This window comes from Musa acuminata, chromosome BXJ1-5 (assembly GCF_036884655.1).
Source record: "Musa acuminata AAA Group cultivar baxijiao chromosome BXJ1-5, Cavendish_Baxijiao_AAA, whole genome shotgun sequence".
Taxonomy (NCBI): domain Eukaryota; kingdom Viridiplantae; phylum Streptophyta; class Magnoliopsida; order Zingiberales; family Musaceae; genus Musa; species Musa acuminata.
This window is the reverse complement of record NC_088331.1, coordinates 41,749,228-41,770,858: the sequence shown is the minus strand read 5'-3', so window position 1 is coordinate 41,770,858 and position 21,631 is coordinate 41,749,228. Positions and strand designations below refer to the sequence as shown.

The 21,631-nt window shown below is 33.4% G+C and overlaps 1 protein-coding gene and 1 pseudogene across 1 annotated transcript; one reads left to right on the top strand and one right to left on the bottom strand.

The window, feature by feature from the left end:
- Positions 1–1,617: 1,617 nt before the first annotated feature.
- On the bottom strand, positions 1,618–2,649 carry LOC103985928 (LIM domain-containing protein PLIM2b-like). The gene is made up of 5 exons (XM_009403780.3): positions 2,461–2,649; positions 2,269–2,368; positions 2,122–2,150; positions 1,960–2,049; positions 1,618–1,869 (listed from the first exon to the last, which is right to left on the bottom strand). The coding sequence occupies exons 1-5, from the start codon at positions 2,593–2,595 to the stop codon at positions 1,618–1,620; spliced, it is 606 nt and encodes a 201-aa protein (XP_009402055.1). The 5' UTR covers positions 2,596–2,649.
- Positions 2,650–10,814: 8,165 nt separating this feature from the next.
- LOC103985929 (DEAD-box ATP-dependent RNA helicase 12-like) lies at positions 10,815–20,159 on the top strand (annotated as a pseudogene).
- Positions 20,160–21,631: the final 1,472 nt, after the last annotated feature.

The following is a 21,631-nucleotide window of genomic DNA, read 5'->3' as shown; positions in this document are numbered from 1 at the left end:
GTTCACATTATATTACCACAAACTTATATGAAAATTTGCATTTGAAGTTGGCTATGCTTAATTATATATGTGTTAGAGCTGGTCCCAAGAAATGGTAATTTGGTAACTCAATAAAGACAATAAAACAAAAAAATAAAAGAGACAAGAACCCCATATTTATGTGATTCAGTCAATTGGCCTATATCCACGGACGAAGAAAGAGTAAAACTTTACTATAAAAAGGACAATTATAAATGTCTTACGAAAATATTCTTAGACCATAAAACATATGAAACTATTAAACAAGAAAAACTTAAAGTAAACAATTAAGTTTTCTGGTGGTAATCTAGCTTCAAAGCCCAAGCCCTTATTTGTAGTTATAACAGAAGATAACAAGCTTGATTTTCTCGAGACTATATAAGGCTTGCCGAACTAATAATATGAACCCTATTTTTGATAAAAGAATCTAATAGTCTTTTGTGAAATTAGTTGTAAAGTGTAATCATAGATAAATCATCTTATATATTCTATAATTTATTACTGTAGTTGTCGTCTGTGGGATAAAACATAATCATTTTCCATAAAAATCTATCTTTTATTGCAATTATTTCCATTGGGCAAAATTATCTGATTGTTTTCACATGATCTATTACTATAGTTATTTTTTGTAAAATGAAGCATGATGTATTCTTATGATTGACGATGGTGGAGTGAAACAATATAATACTGCAGTTGAGATACTACATTAACATGTAGACATTTACATACGTAGGCAAAAATATATTTTGTTATAGTTGACCTATAGTACATATCTCATCAGGTTCCCTTGGATAATCTAACTTCAATCATTTAACCTATCCAACTTTAATCTTTTTCTTTAATTTTATTATGGGGTAGTTCATCTTCTTCAGTTAGTCAAACTATGGTTTAACCTGAGTTACGTAGTCCATCTTACCTCACTTGGGTAATGTGACTTGGATATCCACGGGTCAAACTGATGAGCAACATTATTAGATAAAAGGTCTCTGGCTGGTCAACTTGAAACCTCTTTGGATCTGATGCATAGAATGTAGTTAGTTCACTACCCTAAGGATTCCACCATTGTCTCATGGGTTTTTACTACTCTATTTTAGACATCAGAGATCGTATGCTATAGCTCTCACCCCAAAGGATGCAAAGTCAGTCATGAAAAATTAAGATCTATACGTAAGAATTTGAGTTAATTTAAGAAAACTTGTAAATAATACTCACATGAAAAGATTTTAGTTAATTTTTCAATGTAAAGTCATCTGCGATCCGTATGAAACTTATGAACTCTCAACGTAAAAGTAGTGTGGCATGAAAAAGTAGCATTTATTTTTTGGTCAATCATGTTCCCTCAACTAGTAGAAGAAAAGAACTGTTTCTTAGGCATACAAGTAGCACAGATTTCTGTGCTGCGTTTATTTCCAATGATCATTCGTTATATTAAGCATGAAACACATCAAGTAAATTGAAGTTGACCATTCTTTCCTTTGTTGCATCTGTCACGGTATTAAGTCAAACAAAGAAGAAACACACCAATCTTTTCTCGTGAGAGGGAGAGGAAGAAGGCAAACAGAAGAGACGAAGTTTAATGTTCTCGCTGTGTTCACGCCCTTATGTCTGCTCCTGGTCCTCGGTGGGTTCAGGCGTTGGCTCGGACGACGGCGGCTGCTCCCCAGCATTCTGCTTCTCCAAAGCAGCCTGGATCACATGGTTGTAGCTGCCCTTCTCCATGAACAGCTGCGCGAAGTGGTGCTTGCAGTAGAGGATGCCGTCGAGCGCGGCGTAGGACGAAGGCGTGAGCATGCAGCCGCCGACGGAGCACTTGAAGCAGGTCTTGTGGTACGACTCTCCTTCCATGGTCATCTGCCACCACAAGCAGCATCAGCAAAACGAGCCTCGTCAAGTCTCTCACCTGTGGTTACTTATCGTGTAATATGGGAGGGTAGAGCAGACCGTTTCCAAGGGGTATGCTGTTTTCTTGCAGGTGGCACACTTGTCTTGAGTTCCACAGAACATGGAGGAGATCTTGGTTGGTGCCTTGGACTGGTAAGATCAAGGTCATATCAGATAACCATCTGCTTAGAGTTTGAATCATGCATGATCGAATTGCCTCACCTGTTCATTCCTCTCTCCAGACTTTGTACCTGAGATCATGTATGAACGTAGCATCAATACTGAAAATATAATAATCCTACATATAACGCTATTAGATCACTGAAGAAGCATCATGTATCTGATCAGAGACGAAGGGTCGATGAACACCTGTAGGAAACTTTCTGGTGAAGGTTCCTGTCTCCTTGAAGAGCTGCTCAAAGTGAGGTTTGCAGTAGAGGACACCATCCATGGAAGAGTAGTTGCACATCTAGGGAGAGACAGACACATCTTAAACAGTAGAGTGCATGCGATGATTAATGCGAAAATATCCACCTCTGCCGATTCTGGATCGAGACGTACCGAGAGAGTGCCCTTGCAGTGACTGCATTTGAAGCAGGTCTTATGATAGGTGACTCCATCGGCGGTCAAGAGATCGATGAAATGGACAGTCTTCTCGCATGCCTTGCATTTGTCCTGGGTGCCACTGAAGGACATGGTGAAGGAACCAAACTCCAGGAGTTCTTCCTGCAATCAATCACAAACGAAGGAAGCCAAGCGAAACCAAGATTATTAACCTTTTGCATGAAGTGGGTGAAGAAATATGGGAGAATGGGAGGAAACGTAGGAGGTGAAACCGGAGGGATGCAAGTTTCAGACCACAAGACTCAGTCAAACTGATGAGGAGAGGAAAAGGATTTTATTTTATTTTTATTTTTTATTATTATATTTCTTATATATATATATATATATATATATATATATATATATATATATATATATATATATATATATATAACATAAGTGAATTTCGTTATATATCCCTCCCTCTGCATATATATGCAGGCTGTATATGCCCTTACAAAATCTAAAAACTTGCATATATGTTACCTAAAGCCTTAAATGACATTAATACTCTTTAAAGGCTTATTACAATTATAAAATATTAGAGTATTTAGAAAATTTATATTATATATTTAATTTGAATTAGCTATATTTAAGCATAATTATATATGATTGATCTCAATTTTCTGGATGTATGCTAATTTTAATGTTTACAAGAACAAATATGTTGTCTCAAAATTTATAAGGGTAAATATGAACTTTGTGAGAATAAATATATGTTTTTTTTTCTTCTCTTGAATGAACTAAACTCTCCATAAGAGCCGGATAAATATACAAATTTCACAGGATAGGTTCAATTTCTTTTCTGTCATGAGGGAAGAGAAAAGTTCTATCATTCAAGAGAAGGATGAGAACTAATATAAGAAATTTAATCTATTCTATTATGTCCTGTCAATTCCTAGTCCTATTTTAAGTGGACACAAAAATAGCCTGCAAACTACATGCAGTTTCTATGGTTCCTGGCAGAATTTGGAGCCAGTTTTTGAAGAAATCATAATAATTTAATTATAATAATATTAAATTATGATTTTTCTTTTATGAAACTCTGAAAGTTAACATATAGAAGGAGGAACCTATTGACTTATTTATTATATTTGTGTTTGCAAATCTATAAATAAGCAGACAATTGTACCTTAGTCTTGCAAGTTTTGAGATTTTTAATGTAATTAGAGGATCCTAAATTTCACATGTTTTTATAAAAAGAAAAGTAATTTAAATTTTCTAATCTATAATATCTAAGAACCATAGCATCGATAATTTTTTATGAATCTGATTAAAAAACTTTAATTAAAAAAATTATTGTTTTAACAACAATTTGTAAATAGCTAAGGTGGGATTGGAATGAATTTACTAGTAAAAATAACTACCTCCAATAAACAATAACTTGATGTATATCTAATCTTAACTCTGACAGCTTCGAAGGCAATACTATTCCTGCATGCTTCATTTTTAAAGAAAAGCATGCTAGTAAAGATTGTAAGCTGGTCATGGCTTGCCAGAACTTGACAAAGGTTAAGTAGTTCTTTTGGGTTAAGCACAATTGTCATATGCCTCAACGAAGACATGTAGGAGAAAGATAATATAAAATATATTGAAAGATAATATAGGTAAAAAAAAAACAATACAAAAGATCAATAATTAAATGAAAATTATAAAAATGTCAGTATTATGTGGTTCGATATTTCTTATCACATCGATGATAAAAATTAATTTCCTTTCTACACAAATGAAAATTAATTTCCTTTCTAATCCTCTTATATAAACCCAAAAATTTTCTTTTTTTTTCATGCTTTATAGCCCAAAGTAAAAAACACTCAAAATATTTTCTCACATCCTCGCAAGTCTTTTATATTTGAATTTAGCAAGGATACTAACTCAAGCACAAAAAAAAAAATATTTCAATTGTCCGAATCTTATGAAGTTCTAAGTCTTCTATACATATAGATATATTTATAAAGCATAAAAATTATGATTATGTTATTATTATACAAAAAATTTTAACGTCAGAAGCTAAAATTAAATAATAATATATTAAATCTACAATATTTACCTTTTTGATACTACTCGAAAAGCTTTTATTTGATCTACAATTACACTGTCATCAAATCTGAAGGTTGCGATATCGATCTAAAAGATGAATTAGACTCGTCTTCTCCTCTCTTCTTATTCTTTACCGAACTGCTATAAGCAATGGATTATAGAAAAAGGAGAAATAAGAGAAAATTTGTAATCTCTCAATAATGGGTTGTTTTATTCCTGAGAGATCCTATCTTTTTAAAGGTGAGAGCAGAGGATCTAGGATAAATAATTAGGAAAATCTCTCCGATCAAGGTATCTCCTACGGAATCATACTATAATTGGAATTTCTTTCTATTGATTGATAATCATAATTAGAATCCAATTATATCTATAATACGTCTTACTTAATTAGGTAAAGCCTTATAATCTAAGATTCTCTCACATGACTCATTAATTGGTAAGATATAAAAGGAATTTAAAATTAAAATAAATAAAATAAAAATTTATTTAAAAAATAATTTTACTTAATTGTATTGTAAATTTTTTTAAAAATATCTCACACATACACACAAATTTTATAAAATAAACTAATAAATCTAATAAATATAATAATATCATATTAAATTTGACTATTAATGTAACACAACACTATTAGTCATTCCTAATATAATTTAAAATTATCCATATAATTTATCTTGTCAAGACAATCCTATTATCACACTCGACCATAATATATGCATACATAAATGTGAACAGGACAGTAAAAATAAATAACTTTAATTACATAAATAAGAATATTAATTATAATGTTCACTCAAATATACATCATAATTTTTTTTCGAATACTTTAGGCCATAAGTCCTAAGTGAATGGATTAATAATCAATATAGTGAAACACAAATTTTAATTGATATTAATTATTTTTGAACTTTTTTGTTGACCATAAAGTACTTTATATCATAATGCATAAAACTACTAGAGTACTTGTCATTCTTACAAAATAAAATTGTTACACTATATCACAAAGTATTTTAAGTGATTTGGTAATTGAGTTTAACAATACTAAGTCTTGAGATAAAATTTCATAAACATAAAACCTAATTAGTAGCCTCAAAGTTTGTCACGAATCAATTTCTATTATAAATAATACAATAATGCATTACTTATTTTTTTCTATAAATTATTCTTTCAACTAATAAATATAAAACATAAAGTAGACTTCCTATTATCAATCTAATTTATAGAATTAACATATGAAAATATCATTATTTTAAGTTGATCTAATTATATATATATATATATATATAATATTCTGACTACAAAATTGATATCGGATCTAGTATAGGCTTGAGCATATAATAAACTTCTAACTGCGTATATATAAAGAATATTTTCTTTATAAATTATTTTTGAAGTCATTTTAAGAATACTTATTTTGACTAAAATTTTTAATTCTACCATTTGCTGAGTAAAGCTATATACTAAATATATTATTTTTGAGATAATCTTAGTAATCTTGATAATTATTCCTAAATATCTCAATGCTAATAATATAAACTACCTTATTTATATTAACTACCTTAAAATTCTTAGTGAGAAATTTATTTATTTGGTATAATAAATTAAGATCACTACTAGTAAGCAAAATATTATCTACATATAAACTAATATAATAAATTAGTTTATACTAACCTTCAAATACAAATATAGATCAATAGTATTTTCTTAAATTCTAAAGAAAGTAACGATATTAGGAAAATTTATATATCATTATTTAGAGACTTATTTAAGATCATAAATGGATTTCTTAAATTTATATACTAAATTTTATATTTTTTAATTTTCTTTACGAATCATGTAGGTTAATACATATAAATTTATATCCTCATTTAGAAAACTTATTTTCATATCCATATAATATAATTCAAAATCATAATGAACAACTAATATTATAATGATTCTTAATGAGTTTATCTAAAAACCTAGAAAAAATATCTTATTATAGTCGGTGCATTCTTTATGAGTAAAATATTTAACCATACGTCTATATTTTATATTATTCGATATTACTTTTTGACTCATATTTATATAATAGACTATTTTATAATTATTAAAAAATTTGATAAGTTCTTAGATATCATTTTTATCCGTTGATTTTAATTATTATTTTATTACATCATACCATTTTATAGAATCATTACTTTTCATAACTTATGAAAACAATAAAGGATCTTTTGATTCTTATATCATAATATGATTTTTGTAGATATACTATATAATAAAAAAATAGTAAGTCATATTTTCCTTTCAGATATTCTTAAAGCTATTGATTGTAATTATTATATAAGATCATTAGTGATGACATCAATATCATGTGGGAGTTCACTAATATTATTTTTGTATTGATCCACATCAATTCTTTTAGTGATTTGAGAAACAATAATCTATCGAATATAAAATGATAAAAAATATGAACTTATATTTCCTTAATATCAAAATTAAATTTTAATATTTAAAAACTCCTATTGATTCACTATTCTTTTAGGAAACATACATTACCATATTCAATTATCCTCATACTTTGTTTAGAATAATAAAATCTGTATCCTTTTAAATTTTTTTAGATAAATAATAAAATATTTAAAAATAGTCCTTGAATTTAATTTTTTTTCATGTGCTTTAAATATTCTTATCTCTACAGAACAATTAAAAATATATAAATATTTCAAATCGGGTTTCCTACTAGTCCATAACTTTAAATAAATTGATGGAATTGACTTACCAAAAATCATATTCAAGATATACATAACCATATTTAGAGTGTTACCTCCAATTGATTTGAGTATAAAAAAAAAACTCATTATGCTCCTAATTATATTATAAGAGTACGATTTTACCTTTAAATAATTCTATTCTTATGTGACATGTTTAGTAAAAACACACTAAGCATAAAGATTTCGCTACAAAAGAACTAGAATTATGATTGAGCTCATCATAACTATCATAAAATTTATTACTCCTATCAGATCTAATAATTTGACTTTTCTCTATGATTGTCTCTCTATTTTATTTATATATACCTAAAAGTATCAATAGCCTAATACCTTATATGAATTAGATATATATAGTCAAACCTTATATATATATATATATATATATATATATATATATATATATATATATATATATATATATATATATATATATATATATATATTCAAATATAGGTAATTCAGCCTAAAACAAGATCAGAAAGCTTAAACAAGATAATACTAGTGTTAAAAAAAAACTGTAATACCTTGAAACGTAATGTTTTTTATGATTTTAAGTGATCATGTGTTACTAATAATGCTCGGTACATAAAAATGCTTAAGACTGGTCAAGCCTTTCAATTTTTGATAGGCTTAAACTGAGGAATGTCATTTCACTTGAGTCGATATGTTATGAGATGTATGTACTGGTCTGATGGGTGATTGGAATGTGGACCACCCTAAACCAAGTGGTTTGTGTCCGAGGGGGCATATCGAATAATACACCCCCTCCTGGTGATATGTCTGAAATTTGATTATTATCAACTTGTACCGATCGGTAATAGTCGGAGTTCAATCGATTTGATCCTACAACCTTAATTTAACTAGTTCTAATGGTCAATTTGACCATTAACATCATTTGAATGAGTTTAAAAGCTCATTTCTCTCCCCTCTTTCAATCTCTTTTATTCTTACACTTTTTCTAACTCATTCTTACTCAAATTACTCTCTTTCTTACAATTTCTCACTCTTCAATTTAATTAAAGCTGGAATTTGGTGATTTCAGACTCATTTTTCACAATTTCTCACTCTTTAACTTAATCAAAGTTGAAATTTGGTGATTGTAAACTCCTTTCTCACTATTTCTCACTCTTCAACTTAATCAAAGCTGAAATTTGGTGATTGTAGACTCGTTTGGGAGGTTTACAGCTATCTAACACCTCGAGAATTACTCTATTAAAAAAAGTATGTATTCCTGTACTAGTTCTTTATTAATTTATAACAAGATTATCTCTAATATATATAGTTATCAAGGGTGATTAACATGTTTATAGTGGTAAAATAAGGCTAATTAGGTAATAATACAGTTTTCAATACTGTACTTAGTGGAATTAATGCTAATTTCATTGATATTAGACTTGTATTGGGTCAATTCTATGTAATTAATGTAAATTAGGGTCAAACACATGTTTATAGTGCCCAAATAGGATTAATTAGACATTATCACGGGTTTTTAATGCTATGATTAGCAGATCTAATATTGTTTTCATCAATATTCAATATATGTAGGTAATGTCTTTTAGGGTCAAACACATATGGTTAGTGGCAAAGTATTAGTGGCAAAGTAGGGTTAATTAGACATTATCCTAGGTTTTTAATATGTGATTAGCATAATTAGTGTTGTTTGGTCAATTATATGTAGTTGATGTCTTTTAGGGTCAAACACATGTTTATATTAGATAAAGTATAATTCATTATATATAATCATAGTTTGTTATTTCAAATTTGATGATAGTTAGGGCTAATCATAATTTACTAATTTGATAAATATTTATAGGAACACGATACCAAAGGAATATACATATGATAATGCTTGGGATCATGCCTACTGTTTGGACAATAACCGACATCATTGACAATGCATTCATATTGACTACATCAGTCAAGGTGGATGAATCACTTAACTAAAGTAACATTTGGTTGGTGGGTATTCCAATGTTACAAAATATAAAAAGATCCATAGAGTACTTTAAGATAAATTATAAAAGCTCAAAGAACAAGAAGAATACAAGCAGGCTTTGCAGAACCCATATATAATTAATAAGAAAGTTATGGTGATGATGTTGACCTAAATCTTATCATTAATATTCGTGCATCACTAGAGTATCATTATATATATGAGAAAGCAATGAGACATCGATGACTTAATTTAGAATAAGAGTATAGCGGTGGTAGTGAGTCTACACCACTTTTAGATGAGTGACAGCATAAGGTAATCAACTACCCGTCAGTTGAGTAGGATTATTAGTATGTGATAGGGTTAAATTTGAGGTTTCATGAGAGGACTTGGCAAGAGGGCAACACTTGAAATTATTGATATTGATCCGCAAACTTATCTTCTACAATTAGTAAAATAGACAAGAATTGATGATGCTTATCCAAAAGAAAAGAAGTGGGATATTGATAAAACAATAACAAAGTAGTTCAACTTTAACAAGATTCCAACACACATAACTCAAGGCCCCTATTATCAAAGTATATGTCTTCAATCTAAAAGGCTAGCACGAGTATCTAACCTCCTACACCAAAGGAGATACATAATATTTATCTAGATGAGGATGTGGCAAAACTAAATGCTTAGATCAAATCCTTCAAAAAGTAGTCGGATGAGTATGAGATAACACTAATAAGTGATAGTTAGATCGAACCTACAAAAATGTGCATCATCAATTTTTTTTTCTATTACAACTAAAGAATTATATTTCACAAGTCAGTTAATGCTTCAAATAAAATTCAAGATACAAACTACGTAGAGAACCTAATGGATACTATGATAGAGGAGATTGAGCCATAATACATTGTTTAAATTATGATTGATTATGAAACTAATTTCAAGAAGACCAGCTTAATGAAGAGTTTCTCTATTTTGATGATTATGCTTTAGTAAGACAATGTGTGGCAAGGGCACAGTCCATAATAAAGCTTATATACAATCATTATTGGATACACTCTTTGATGTAAAAGTTTATAAATGGTGAGATACTCTAACTCAACACCATTTAGTTCATTATAAATTTCATCGATTAAAGTCAATCTAAGAAAAGAGATAGTCTCAAGGCAATACTGATGTTGTAGGATTGGTCAGATTCACGATATTCAAAATCAAGTGATGAAAAAAAAGTAAAGAAGATAATTCTATCTTCTAGATTTTGGGAGTTTGTGAATGAAATTATAATAGCAATCGAACCGCTTTATGTTGTTCTCCGTAAGGTTGATATGGAGAAGTGTCATCAAATACGTTATCTTAGATATATGCTAGAATTACTCAATACTTTTTTGTCAAGTAGTGTGATTATCCAGCTTCAAATACCACTTAGATCAAGATTTTTAATTTTATATTGTATCGATGCATTGAGCTTTGCTTAGTATGGCATGGTACAAGGTATCGAGTGGTATGCAGGGGCATACCAAGCAGTATGCATAAAAAGAATATATAAAACTCTTTGAGTTCGGCATCTTCAGTAGAAATGAGAGATGAAGGCGATGGTAGGTCGAGTTCCATCATTCGAAGACATCGCTACGAGGGGAGTTGCGACAGGACAAAAAAACAAAAGAGTCAAAGGGAGGAAGCTTCTTCTTTCACAAGGGCTTTTTCAAGTGGTTGCAGTTCTTGACAATGAGGTCGACGAGGGAGGTCGGGACCAAAAGCAGAAGAGTCAAGGTTGGAGGGAGGTAGTTTCTTCTTCTGCGAGGGCTTCTTCAAGCAGTCACGGTTCTTGACGACATGGTCAATGAGGGAGATCGAGACTAGAAGTGGAGGAGTCAAGGTTAAAGGGAGGTAGTTTCTTCTTCCATGAGGGCTTCTTCAAGTGGTTGTGGTTATTGACGATGAGGTCGACGAGGGAGGTCGACACCAGAAGCGAAGGAGTCAAGGTCGGAGGGAGATAACTTCTTCTTCCGTGAGAGCTTTATTTTGATTGTTACCGCCTGATACAATCTCGTATCACCCAATACGGAGCCAAAAGATTGATGCTGCTCGGTAGCAGGAGGTCTACGTATCGGTGGACCGGTGTAATGGTATTAAAATCCTTAACTTGGATTACTTTGAAGGAACTTCGTGACTTTGTGCTAGATTTATTGGACTAATACCTTATAGATTATTCTTGGAGATCAAGTTCATTTTCATCAAAGTAATCCAAGGGAGAATGATAGAGAATCATTTAGCTTTATAAGGATTTCGTAAAAGTTTATTCTAGACAAAAAAAAATAATAGAAAGTCATCAATTAGTTGATCTAAAATTTTTAAAAATTATGTTAAAAATTAAATAGTCTTTTTAGGTACTAACCTAAGGGTTCTTTTTGTATTAATTACACTCATTTTAGGTATTGTAGAAGCTATATTTTAGATTTCTAAAAGTATATGAGTTACGGATGAATCATTTGATTGAATAAAAAGAATTACATCTTCTCTCCTCTAGTCTCCTTCTCTCTCTATTTTAACGTCTCTCTTTACTTCTTTACCGAGTTATACATACATCAATAATTTATCGCCATTTTATGTGTGTTTCACTGTTTATTCTTATCTGACATGTCCTTTACTTTCTTAACGTGCTCTTCTTTCAAGTAATTTATGATCATTTCTTCTTTCGATTACTATTATTGCTTCTCGTGATCTCTTGTTACATGATTCACAATATTGATGAGTTCAAAGCCACCTTTTTCATTTAGCTTACAGTCTTTTTTCCTTGGTTGTCCATTTGGGAAGTATTTGGTGCTATCTTGTTTATTCTAAATTCTGTAGTTGACTAATGTGCTGCAGTTCTCCTAATCTTAATTCCAAATGCAACTATATGTGATACCTTTATCTACCTTTATATTACAAGTGTAGACAATCCTTGGCATCTAGTATTTGGTATAAGTTATGAGTGTATACCTTACTAATTCTGTTTTGTGTGCATTTTTCAAGTAGCTTCTACAGGCCACTGGATAATTTTACATGCGAGAAATGCTGTGCTATGTATGTTTCATAGTTATTAATTCATTTTGCTGTATGGCTTTTTCAAAGGGAAATATGACTTCCTTCTGAGAACAAACTGTCCATTTTACATGTACATATTTTCCTGTTTATGTCTTTTGCAGAGAAAAATATATGAACTTGCATATTTTTCCATACAAAAAAATGCATCTCTCTTTTTGTAGGCAGACAAACTTGTGTCTCTAGAGCAGCTTATACGTTTCCTTCCTGCTAACGGAGAGATTTTACTGTTCTCAGAAACATTCACTTCACTGTGACTGAAGGATTTTAAAGACAGGTATCTTTCTAAACCATATATAGTCAATCTTATGGACGAACTTACCTTCAAGGGAATAACTCAATACTATTCTTTTTGTGGAGGAAAGGCAGAAGGTCCACTGCCTTAATACTCTTTTTTCAAAGATTAGTTCTTAAAAATTAATATTTTAAATATTTTAAGTTGTTTGTAGTTCTTTTTAATGATGGAAACATGCACTATTTCTTAAGGCTTCAAATCAATCAAACCGCAACTTTGTTAATCAGGTTGAGCTATTAGCAAAGAACATTATTGAACTTAGTTGTTCTTTTGCTTCTACGTTCATGCTAAAATGTTGCAAGATCATCCGAATTAGGTCTTCCATGACTTCCCCAATGGTGCATGCAGGAATCTAGTTTGCGTAGGTTTGCCGTTACTTCCTCAAACTTTTTTCCTTCTAGCTATTTTTTGGGATTAGTAAATATTTTAGGATTTCTGGACTTAATGTCCTAGTATGATAAGAAATTCTATTACAAAGAGTTCTGAAGAAAATCTTGAAAATTAAGGTTTGGTTCTTCTATGAATATCTTATGTATCTTTGGGTTTTGATGGGGAGAACAAAAAATGAAGAATACTTTTAGTGTACTTTGAGTTTCTTTTTATGGTGTCTAAAGAGGTACTCTTTAGGGTTTGGGTGAAAGAAAATGTATAAATTCTTTGAGGTTTATATGAGATGAAGTGCATGAAAATTTATACTCAAGTAAGGATAACTCAAGGGAGATGGATTGATTTTGATTTGTACATGGTAAAAATTTTGATTTTCTGTTTAAATGTAAGTGAAATTTGTCGAACCACATTAATCTTGCATTAATTTTTTGGTACATTATTTGATTGATCTTTGTTTATTTATTTATTTTACTTCTCTCTCTCCTCAACAAGCGGTATTAGAGCCAAAAAAAAAAAAATCCCATGGCGAGATTCAATAAGAATGAGCAATAAAGATCGGAAGGAGAAAGTATTTTCTCTTCGGAGACACAAAAGTAGACAAAATACTTATTTAGTATTTTCTTTTGATTTTCGGTCTTCCTTCTTTTCTTCCCCTAACACTACTAATACATATACTAGTTTAATAATTAGACATTTGATGGGGATATAAACAGAAATAACCTTTGTATAGGAACAAATACTAGAAGACCAAAATACGCAGCGGAATAAAATGGAAACACAATCAAACAGAACACCAAGATATATGTGGAAAACTCCTTCAATGTGAAGGGTAAAAACCACGGGGCAAACTAGAGATAATCCACTATAAGAATAATGAATGTACAAATCTCAATCTCTTGCCCAAAACCCTAGCAACAACCACAAGAGAATAACTGGGATACAAGGATCACGTCACTGTCCACAATATCTAAAACCTCCCAAGTAAGCACAGCAAGAGCCTACTGTAGATTTGATCTAACCTGAGATGAGAACACTGCTAGATGATTGAGAACAGTCTCTCTGCGTTGTCCTTGTCTTCTTACCTTTCTTTCTCTTTCTTTTCTGCCTTGTTCTCCTTCTTCTCTTTGGAATCTCGTGGCTCCAAAGATCTGCCTCGTTGTTGCCTTTTTATAGCTTTAATCTGCCTTTAAAACGCAGCCACCACACCCCCCTAATCTTAATTAGGGTTAGGTTAAGAGGGAGTGTGGGCTGTGGGCTGATAAAGCCCACATGGGCTGAATATGGGCCATCAGCCCAACTAAACCTCTCCTTTCAGCCCATAAGGGAGGCTGTCCCATGACTCCTCAATGTGAAGCCATACCGACCAACTGTCGGCATATCTCCTATCTTTCTTTTGGTAAGGTCTTCGTCAACATGTCTGCTCCGTTGTCATCTGTATGAATTTTCGAAAGCTGCAACTGCTTCTCTTCAAATACATTTCGAATCCAGTGGTATCTGACATCTATATGCTTTGACTTGGAATGAAACATTGGGTTCTTACACAAATGGATGGCACTCTGGCTGTCATAATGCACCACATAATTTTCCTGTTTTAGCCCCAATTCTTGTAAGAATTCTTTCATCCATAACATTTCTTTGCATACCTCTGTAGCAGCAATATATTCTGCTTTTGTGGTAGAGAGAGCAATACACCTTTGTAACCTGGATTGCCATGACATAGCTCCCCCTGCAAAAGTAAGTACATAACCTGAAGTAGACTTCCTCGTATCTATATCTCTTGCCATATCTGCATCTGTGTAACCTGTTAACACAGGTGGTCCACCTCCAAAGCTTAAACAAACCTTAGAGCTCCCTCTGAGATATCTAAAAATCCACTTCACTGCTGCCCAGTGCTCTTTGCCTGGATTTGCAAGAAATCCGCTAGTAACACCCACTGCATATGCGATGTCCGGCCTTGTACATTCCATTGCATACATTAAACTTCCAACTGCTGAAGCATAAGGAACCTTTTTCATTTTCTCCTTCTCCTCATCACTTGACGGACTCTGTTCTGAGCACAACTTGAAGTGACCAGCAAGAGGAGAACCAACTGGCTTAGCATTGCTCATACTGAATCTTTCCAATACCTTCTCGATGTATTTCTCTTGTGACAACCAAATCTTCTTGTTTTTCCTGTCACGAGAAATCTGCATGCCTGGTATTTGCTTTGCTGGCCCCAAGTCCTTCATTGCAAAAGACTCACTCAGTTCCTTCTTCAACCTGTCAATTTTAGACATATCTTTCCCAAGAATAAGCATGTCATCAACATAAAGTAAGAGAATAATAAAATCCTCACCAAACCATTTGATGTACACACAATGATCTGAAGCTGTTCTTTTGTATCCATTTTCTGTCATAAATGAATCAAACTTTCTGTACCACTGTCTTGGAGCTTGCTTTAGCCCATACAAGCTCTTCTTCAACTTGCAGACAAAATTATCTTTACCTTTGACTTTGAAGCCTTCTGGTTGCTCCATATAAATTTCCTCATCCAAATCACCATGAAGGAAAGCTGTCTTCACATCTAACTGCTCAACCTCCAAGTCCTGGCTAGCAGCAATACCAAGAGCAACACGAATAGAAGACATTTTAACAACAAGAGAAAATATCTCTTCAAAGTCAATACCTTTCTTTTGACCAAAGCCTTTCACAACCAATCTAGCTTTGTACTTTGGTTGAGAACAATACTCTTGAGTCTTCAACCTAAAAACCCACTTGTTCTTCAAGGCCTTCATTCCATTTGGTAGCAGCACCAAATCATAAGTGTGGTTCTTCTGAAGAGCATCCATCTCTTCCTGCATAGCAACTAACCACTTCTCTTTCTGCTCACTCTCAATTGCTTCCTGGTAACTCTCTGGTTCACCTGCATCAGTAAGCATCACATACTCATCTGTAGAGTATCTTCTGGAAGGTTGACGTTGTCTAGAAGATCTTCTCAACTGAGGTTCTGCGGGAACTTGCTCTCCTACTTCTTCTTGCTCAACATGTCCTGCAGGTAAATCAACATCAGGCTCCACACTATTTTCCTGCACATCTCCCCCATCACCCTGATATACTGGAGGAATAACTGGGTCACAATCTGCTAATCCTTCTATAGAAGTCTTGGTTGGTGCCTTCTTCTTCAAATCCTCAAAGGTTTGATCCTCAAAGAAGACCACATCTCTGCTCCTGAACACCTTCTGCTTTTTTGGATCCCAAAGTCTGTAACCAAACTGATCATGTGAGTAACCAAGAAAAATACATTCTTTAGACTTACCATCCAGCTTGGACCTCTCATTGTCTGGAATATATGCAAATGCGCGACAACCAAATACTCTCAAATGCCTGTAGGAAACATCTTTCCATGACCATACATGCTCTGCAACATCACCATCTAGGGCTGTACATGGTGATAAGTTGATCACATCGACTGCAGTCCTCAAAGCCTCATCCCAAAACCTTTTGGGTAGCTTGGCCTGTGAAAGCATACATCTGATCTTTTCCATGATGGTGTGGTTCATCCTCTCTGTAATTGCATTATGCTGAGGTGTACCAGGAACTGTCATCTCATGTTGAATTCCATGTGACCTGCAATAGTCATTAAACAATCTCGTATACTCACCACCATTATCTGATCTTATGCATTTCAATTTCTTTTCTGTCTCCCTTTCAATCCTGGCATGAAACTCTTTGAAGACATTAATAACCTGATCTTTGGTCTTCAAAGCATAAGCCCAAACTTTCCTAGAAAAATCATCTATAAAAGTGACAAAATAAAGTGCACCACTTATACCAAGAACATCAACAGATCCACCAGGAGTTTTTGTCCTCAAAGGACCACATACATCTGTATAAACACGGTCTAAGGCATGCATTTTTCTAGACAAAGCAGCACTAGCAAATAAAACTCTATGTTGTTTACCAGCCAAACAATCAATACAAGGGTTTAGATGTATACCTCTGAGATCTGGCAATACCTCTCTCTTGGAAAGAGCTTGCAGCCCCTTCTCGCTCATGTGTCCCAATCGCCTATGCCACAACTCCATACTGAAGTCTTTCTCTGTAGCATTTAACTGCTCACCATAAGCTTTAGCCTGCAACCTGTACAAAGTATGACATTTCTTTCCACTAGCTATAACAAGAGAACCCTTACTGAGCTTCCATTGCCCTCTGTGAAATCTGCTTTCATACTCTTCATCATCTAGTCTTCCAACTGAAATTAAATTCAGCCTCAAGTCAACCACATGCCTCACATCCTTAAGTACCAACTTGCAGCCAAGGTTGGTCTTTAAATGGATATCACCCATGCCAATGATGTCTGATGTGCCATAGTTGCCCATCTTGACAACACCAAAGTTTCCAGACCTGTATGTAGCAAAAAACTCCCTCCGTGGTGTAGCATGATAAGAATCACCTGTGTCAATCACCCACTCAAGATCCTGACACACACAAGAAAAAATATCATCAGAAGGAGACAAAATCAAATAATCACCACCCTGCACTATAGCTGTAGTATTATTCTTTGACTTTGTAGACTCCACTTCTTTTCCCTTTTTCTTGTTCTTCTTAGGTTGCTTACATTGGTTCTTGTAATGTCCTTTCTCACTATAGTTATAGCAAACATTATCTTTTCTTGATCTTGACTTGCTCCTACCCATACGTGAACTACTTCTAGACTTTGACCTTCCTCTGTTCTCTGAGATAAGTGCTTGTGAATCATTCTGAGATGTTGCTAAACTCTTTCTTCTCAACTCCTCATTCAACAAACTGCTTGTTACTTGACTCATAGTGACAATACCATATGGTGCAGAATTACTGAGGGAAACCACCAATGTCTCCCAACTTTCTGGTAATGAATTGAGAAGTAACAATGCTTGTAACTCATCATCAAGAGACATTTTCATATAGGATAACTGGTTAGTAATACTCTACATTTCATTCAAATGTTCAGCAATAGAAGCACCCTCTCTATATTTTAGGTTCACAAGTTTTCTGATCAAAAAAGCTTTGTTGCCAACTGTTTTTCTTTCATAGAGACTTTCCAATTTTTTCCAAAGAGAATATACAGAAATTTCAGTAGAAACATGGTGAAAGACACTATCATCAAGCCACTATCTAATAAACCCAATTGTTTTTCGATCTAACCTCTTCCACTCATCATCTGTCATAGTTGTAGGTTTTGCACTATCCCCCTGCAAAGGTCCATACAAATCTTTGCAATACAAGAGATCTTCCATTCTTGGTTTCCATATCATATAATTATTTCCATTCAAACTAATCATGCGAGAAATATTACTGGCCTCCATGTTCAAATACAAAAAATTAAATTACTAAAACCCCGCTCTGATACCAGTTGATGGGGATATAAACAGGAATAACCTTTGTATAGGAACAAATACTAGAAGACCAAAATACGCAGCGGAATAAAATGGAAACACAGTCAAACAGAACACCAAGATATACATGGAAAACCCCTTCAATGTGAAGGGTAAAAACCACGGGGCAAACTAGAGATAATCCACTATAAGAATAATGAATGTACAAATCTCAATCTCTTGCCCAAAACCCTAGCAACAACCACAAGAGAATAACTGGGATACAAGAATCACGTCACTGCCCACAATATCTAAAACCTCCTAAGTAATCACAGCAAGAGCCTATTGTAGATTTGATCTAACCTAAGATGAGAACACTGCTAGATGATTGAGAACAGTTTCTCTGCGTTGTCCTTGTCTTTTTCCCTTTCTTTCTCTTCCTTTTCTGCCTTGTTCTCCTTCTTCTCTTTGGAATCTCGTGGCTCCAAAGATCCGCCTCGTTGCTGCCTTTTTATAGCTTTAATCTACCTCTAAAACGCAGCCACCACACCCCCCTAATCTTAATTAGGGTTAGGTTAAGAGGGGGTATGGGCTATGGGCTGATAAAGCTCACATGGGCTGAATATGGGCCATCAGCCCAACAACATTACGATTGTGATTTGAAAAAGGACTGAATGATGATGGAATATAATTGATTCTTACTAAAAGCCTTTGTTAGTGACTGTTGTATTTCTCCCAGACTTACAAGTCAATGTTGACTATGGCTTACATCAATACTTTTCTTTTAGTTGTTCAGATTACCTGATATGAGGTGGTTAACTTAATTACTATATATATGCATGAATACTAGTCGACTGAAGAAACGCTTGTGGAACAGTGTAAGAAAGCAAATTGGTATCAAACAAAGTTGTGCGTGATTTGCCACCACCTAAATGCTGCATATCACTAACTTGAGGAAACTTAAATGGAGAGGATTCTATGGTAGCGAGCTTCTTTTTATTTTTATACTCTTGGAATTGGCCTCTAAAAGAAAGCAATCTCTTGGAGTAAAGAACAGTTTTGTATTTCCTACTTCCACTGACAAATAAGCCTAAACTATTAAACCTTTGAAATCTAGCAGGAAAGAGAAAAGCAAAAGACCAGCAAAAGTTTTATTGGTTTCTGAAGGATTTTCCCTTGATTTTGCAGATCTGTTTGCTAGGGGAATTGATATTCCCTAAGAACTCCATTGGGTATTGCTACAATCGTAAGTGTATGTATATATGCTATTACTTTATTGAAGTTGGCTAGCAGTCCATGATTTCTAACTTGAAGTGCTCAGAGGAAGAAGTCATAATTTGTACTATTTGGTTGCTTGCATCAACAATCATAGGTTCTCTTATACATGGCATTCTCAAATTGGAATTTTCCATGAATTTTTACAATTTTAAGGCTTGTTTCTGACTTTGTTAGGTTGGTCGGTCTGGGAGATTTGGTCACCTCTGTTTAGCAGCAAATCTCATCACCTACAAAGACCACTTTAACTTGTATCCACTCTTACCAGTCCTAGAATCGTTAATACCTCTTTTTCTGGTTCCTACTCTTATTCCTTCTGATAGAGGAATTATTATTGTGTGACTGTAGGTATAGGATCGAGCAAGAACTTGGAACTGAAATAAAGCAGATTATTTTGTGTAAGTGCATACATGTATGGGTTACATATTTTCATCGAGTGATAAATATAGTTATTTATCAGGTGGTGGATGCCACTCGATTCCATTTTGTGTAAGTTCACTAATGCATTTTTTTTGCGGGGTTCATTTCAGTGCCTTGAGGATGACTCTGTAGGGACTCTTTGATAGAAAAAATAGAAGATAAAAAAAATTATTGAACAAATTTTATTGAAAAAGCTTTATTAAAAATCTTATCTGCTATCACTCCTCGATAATATATATCAACTTGTATGATGGAGTCATCATGCACAAACCAAAAACCGTGGAAGGTTTTTTCTCACTTCACGGGTTTTTTATCGCTGCTGATCGGAGTTTCATACTGTCATCCCAGTTTTCTTGGTTGTTCATCACGTTCGAATGAGAATGGTGTTAGATTTTATCGTCCTTTATAATAGGATAAAATATATATAATATAATTAATTAGATTTTAATAAAAGTCCGTATGATTCTTTAAGAGATAACTTTGATCGGAGGAACTCTTCTAATTATTTATTCTAGACCCTTTGCTCTCGCTTATAAATAGACAGAACCTCTAGGGACTGAACATAAGAAGAAATAGAAAGGTTATCTCAATCGAGGAATTACAGTTTTTCTCTCAATTCTTTTTTCTAACCATCAATCTAGATGGTCGTGTGAAATGATAGAAAGAGAAGAGAAGGATCTAGTTCCTCTTTGCAGATTTACATCGATCTTGGATTAAAGACAATGCATTTGCATATCAAACAGAGATTCTTTTTTAGATGACATCAAAAGGTACGCATCGTTAAATCAGATCTAATTATTTGATTTCAATCATGACATAAAAAATTATTTTCGTATTTAATACAACATATTACAGATTTTATGTTTACTGTCGGTTTAGACTGTCAACATTTTGTATCTCTTTGGAACAAGGTTAGAGTTCAAGATTGAAAGTAATTTTATGTTTTATTCTTATGACTTGTGAAACACATCTGTGTCATGGTTTTGTGCTGCCCTACACAATATCTTCTGGTCTCATTTGATAGTTTTTATCAACAGCTCATCCGACATCTGTGCTGTTTTTATTTGGTTTGCTTCATGCGTCGACTCAAGAACACATCTCAAAATCTGAGAGACTCTCACAGAGATGGATTCGTGTGGGTAACCGTGCAGCACGAAGCCAACTTTGATGTCCACGAAGACGGCACTCCAACAACTGCAATAAGTTTCTGGTTAGTGTCGTCGGCCGCTAATGGATTTTGTGGCCGACACACCGATCTATTTCTTTTTGTTTGCGATTAGATCAGAGAGTAGTCGAGTGGAACGAAGCACTTCTGGGGGGAATGGCATGTTGTTGTTGATCCCTTGTTGGTGGACTTACGTATGTATGTCTGTCCTTGGCAGAGTTCGTGGGGTTCTCCATGCTTCAAACCAAACTGATTAGGACCAGAAACATCCTGTTTTGGATATAACCTCATACACAATCTTACCATCCTACATTAGTTAACACTGATTTGCTTTGTGATGTTGGCATATAATGCAAGTCAAGAAACCCTTAGAGATCAAGTGAATCACTTCTAGCCACCTGTTTATGGATGTATCATCAAATTAACTTGCCTTAGATTATTAGGGGTTTA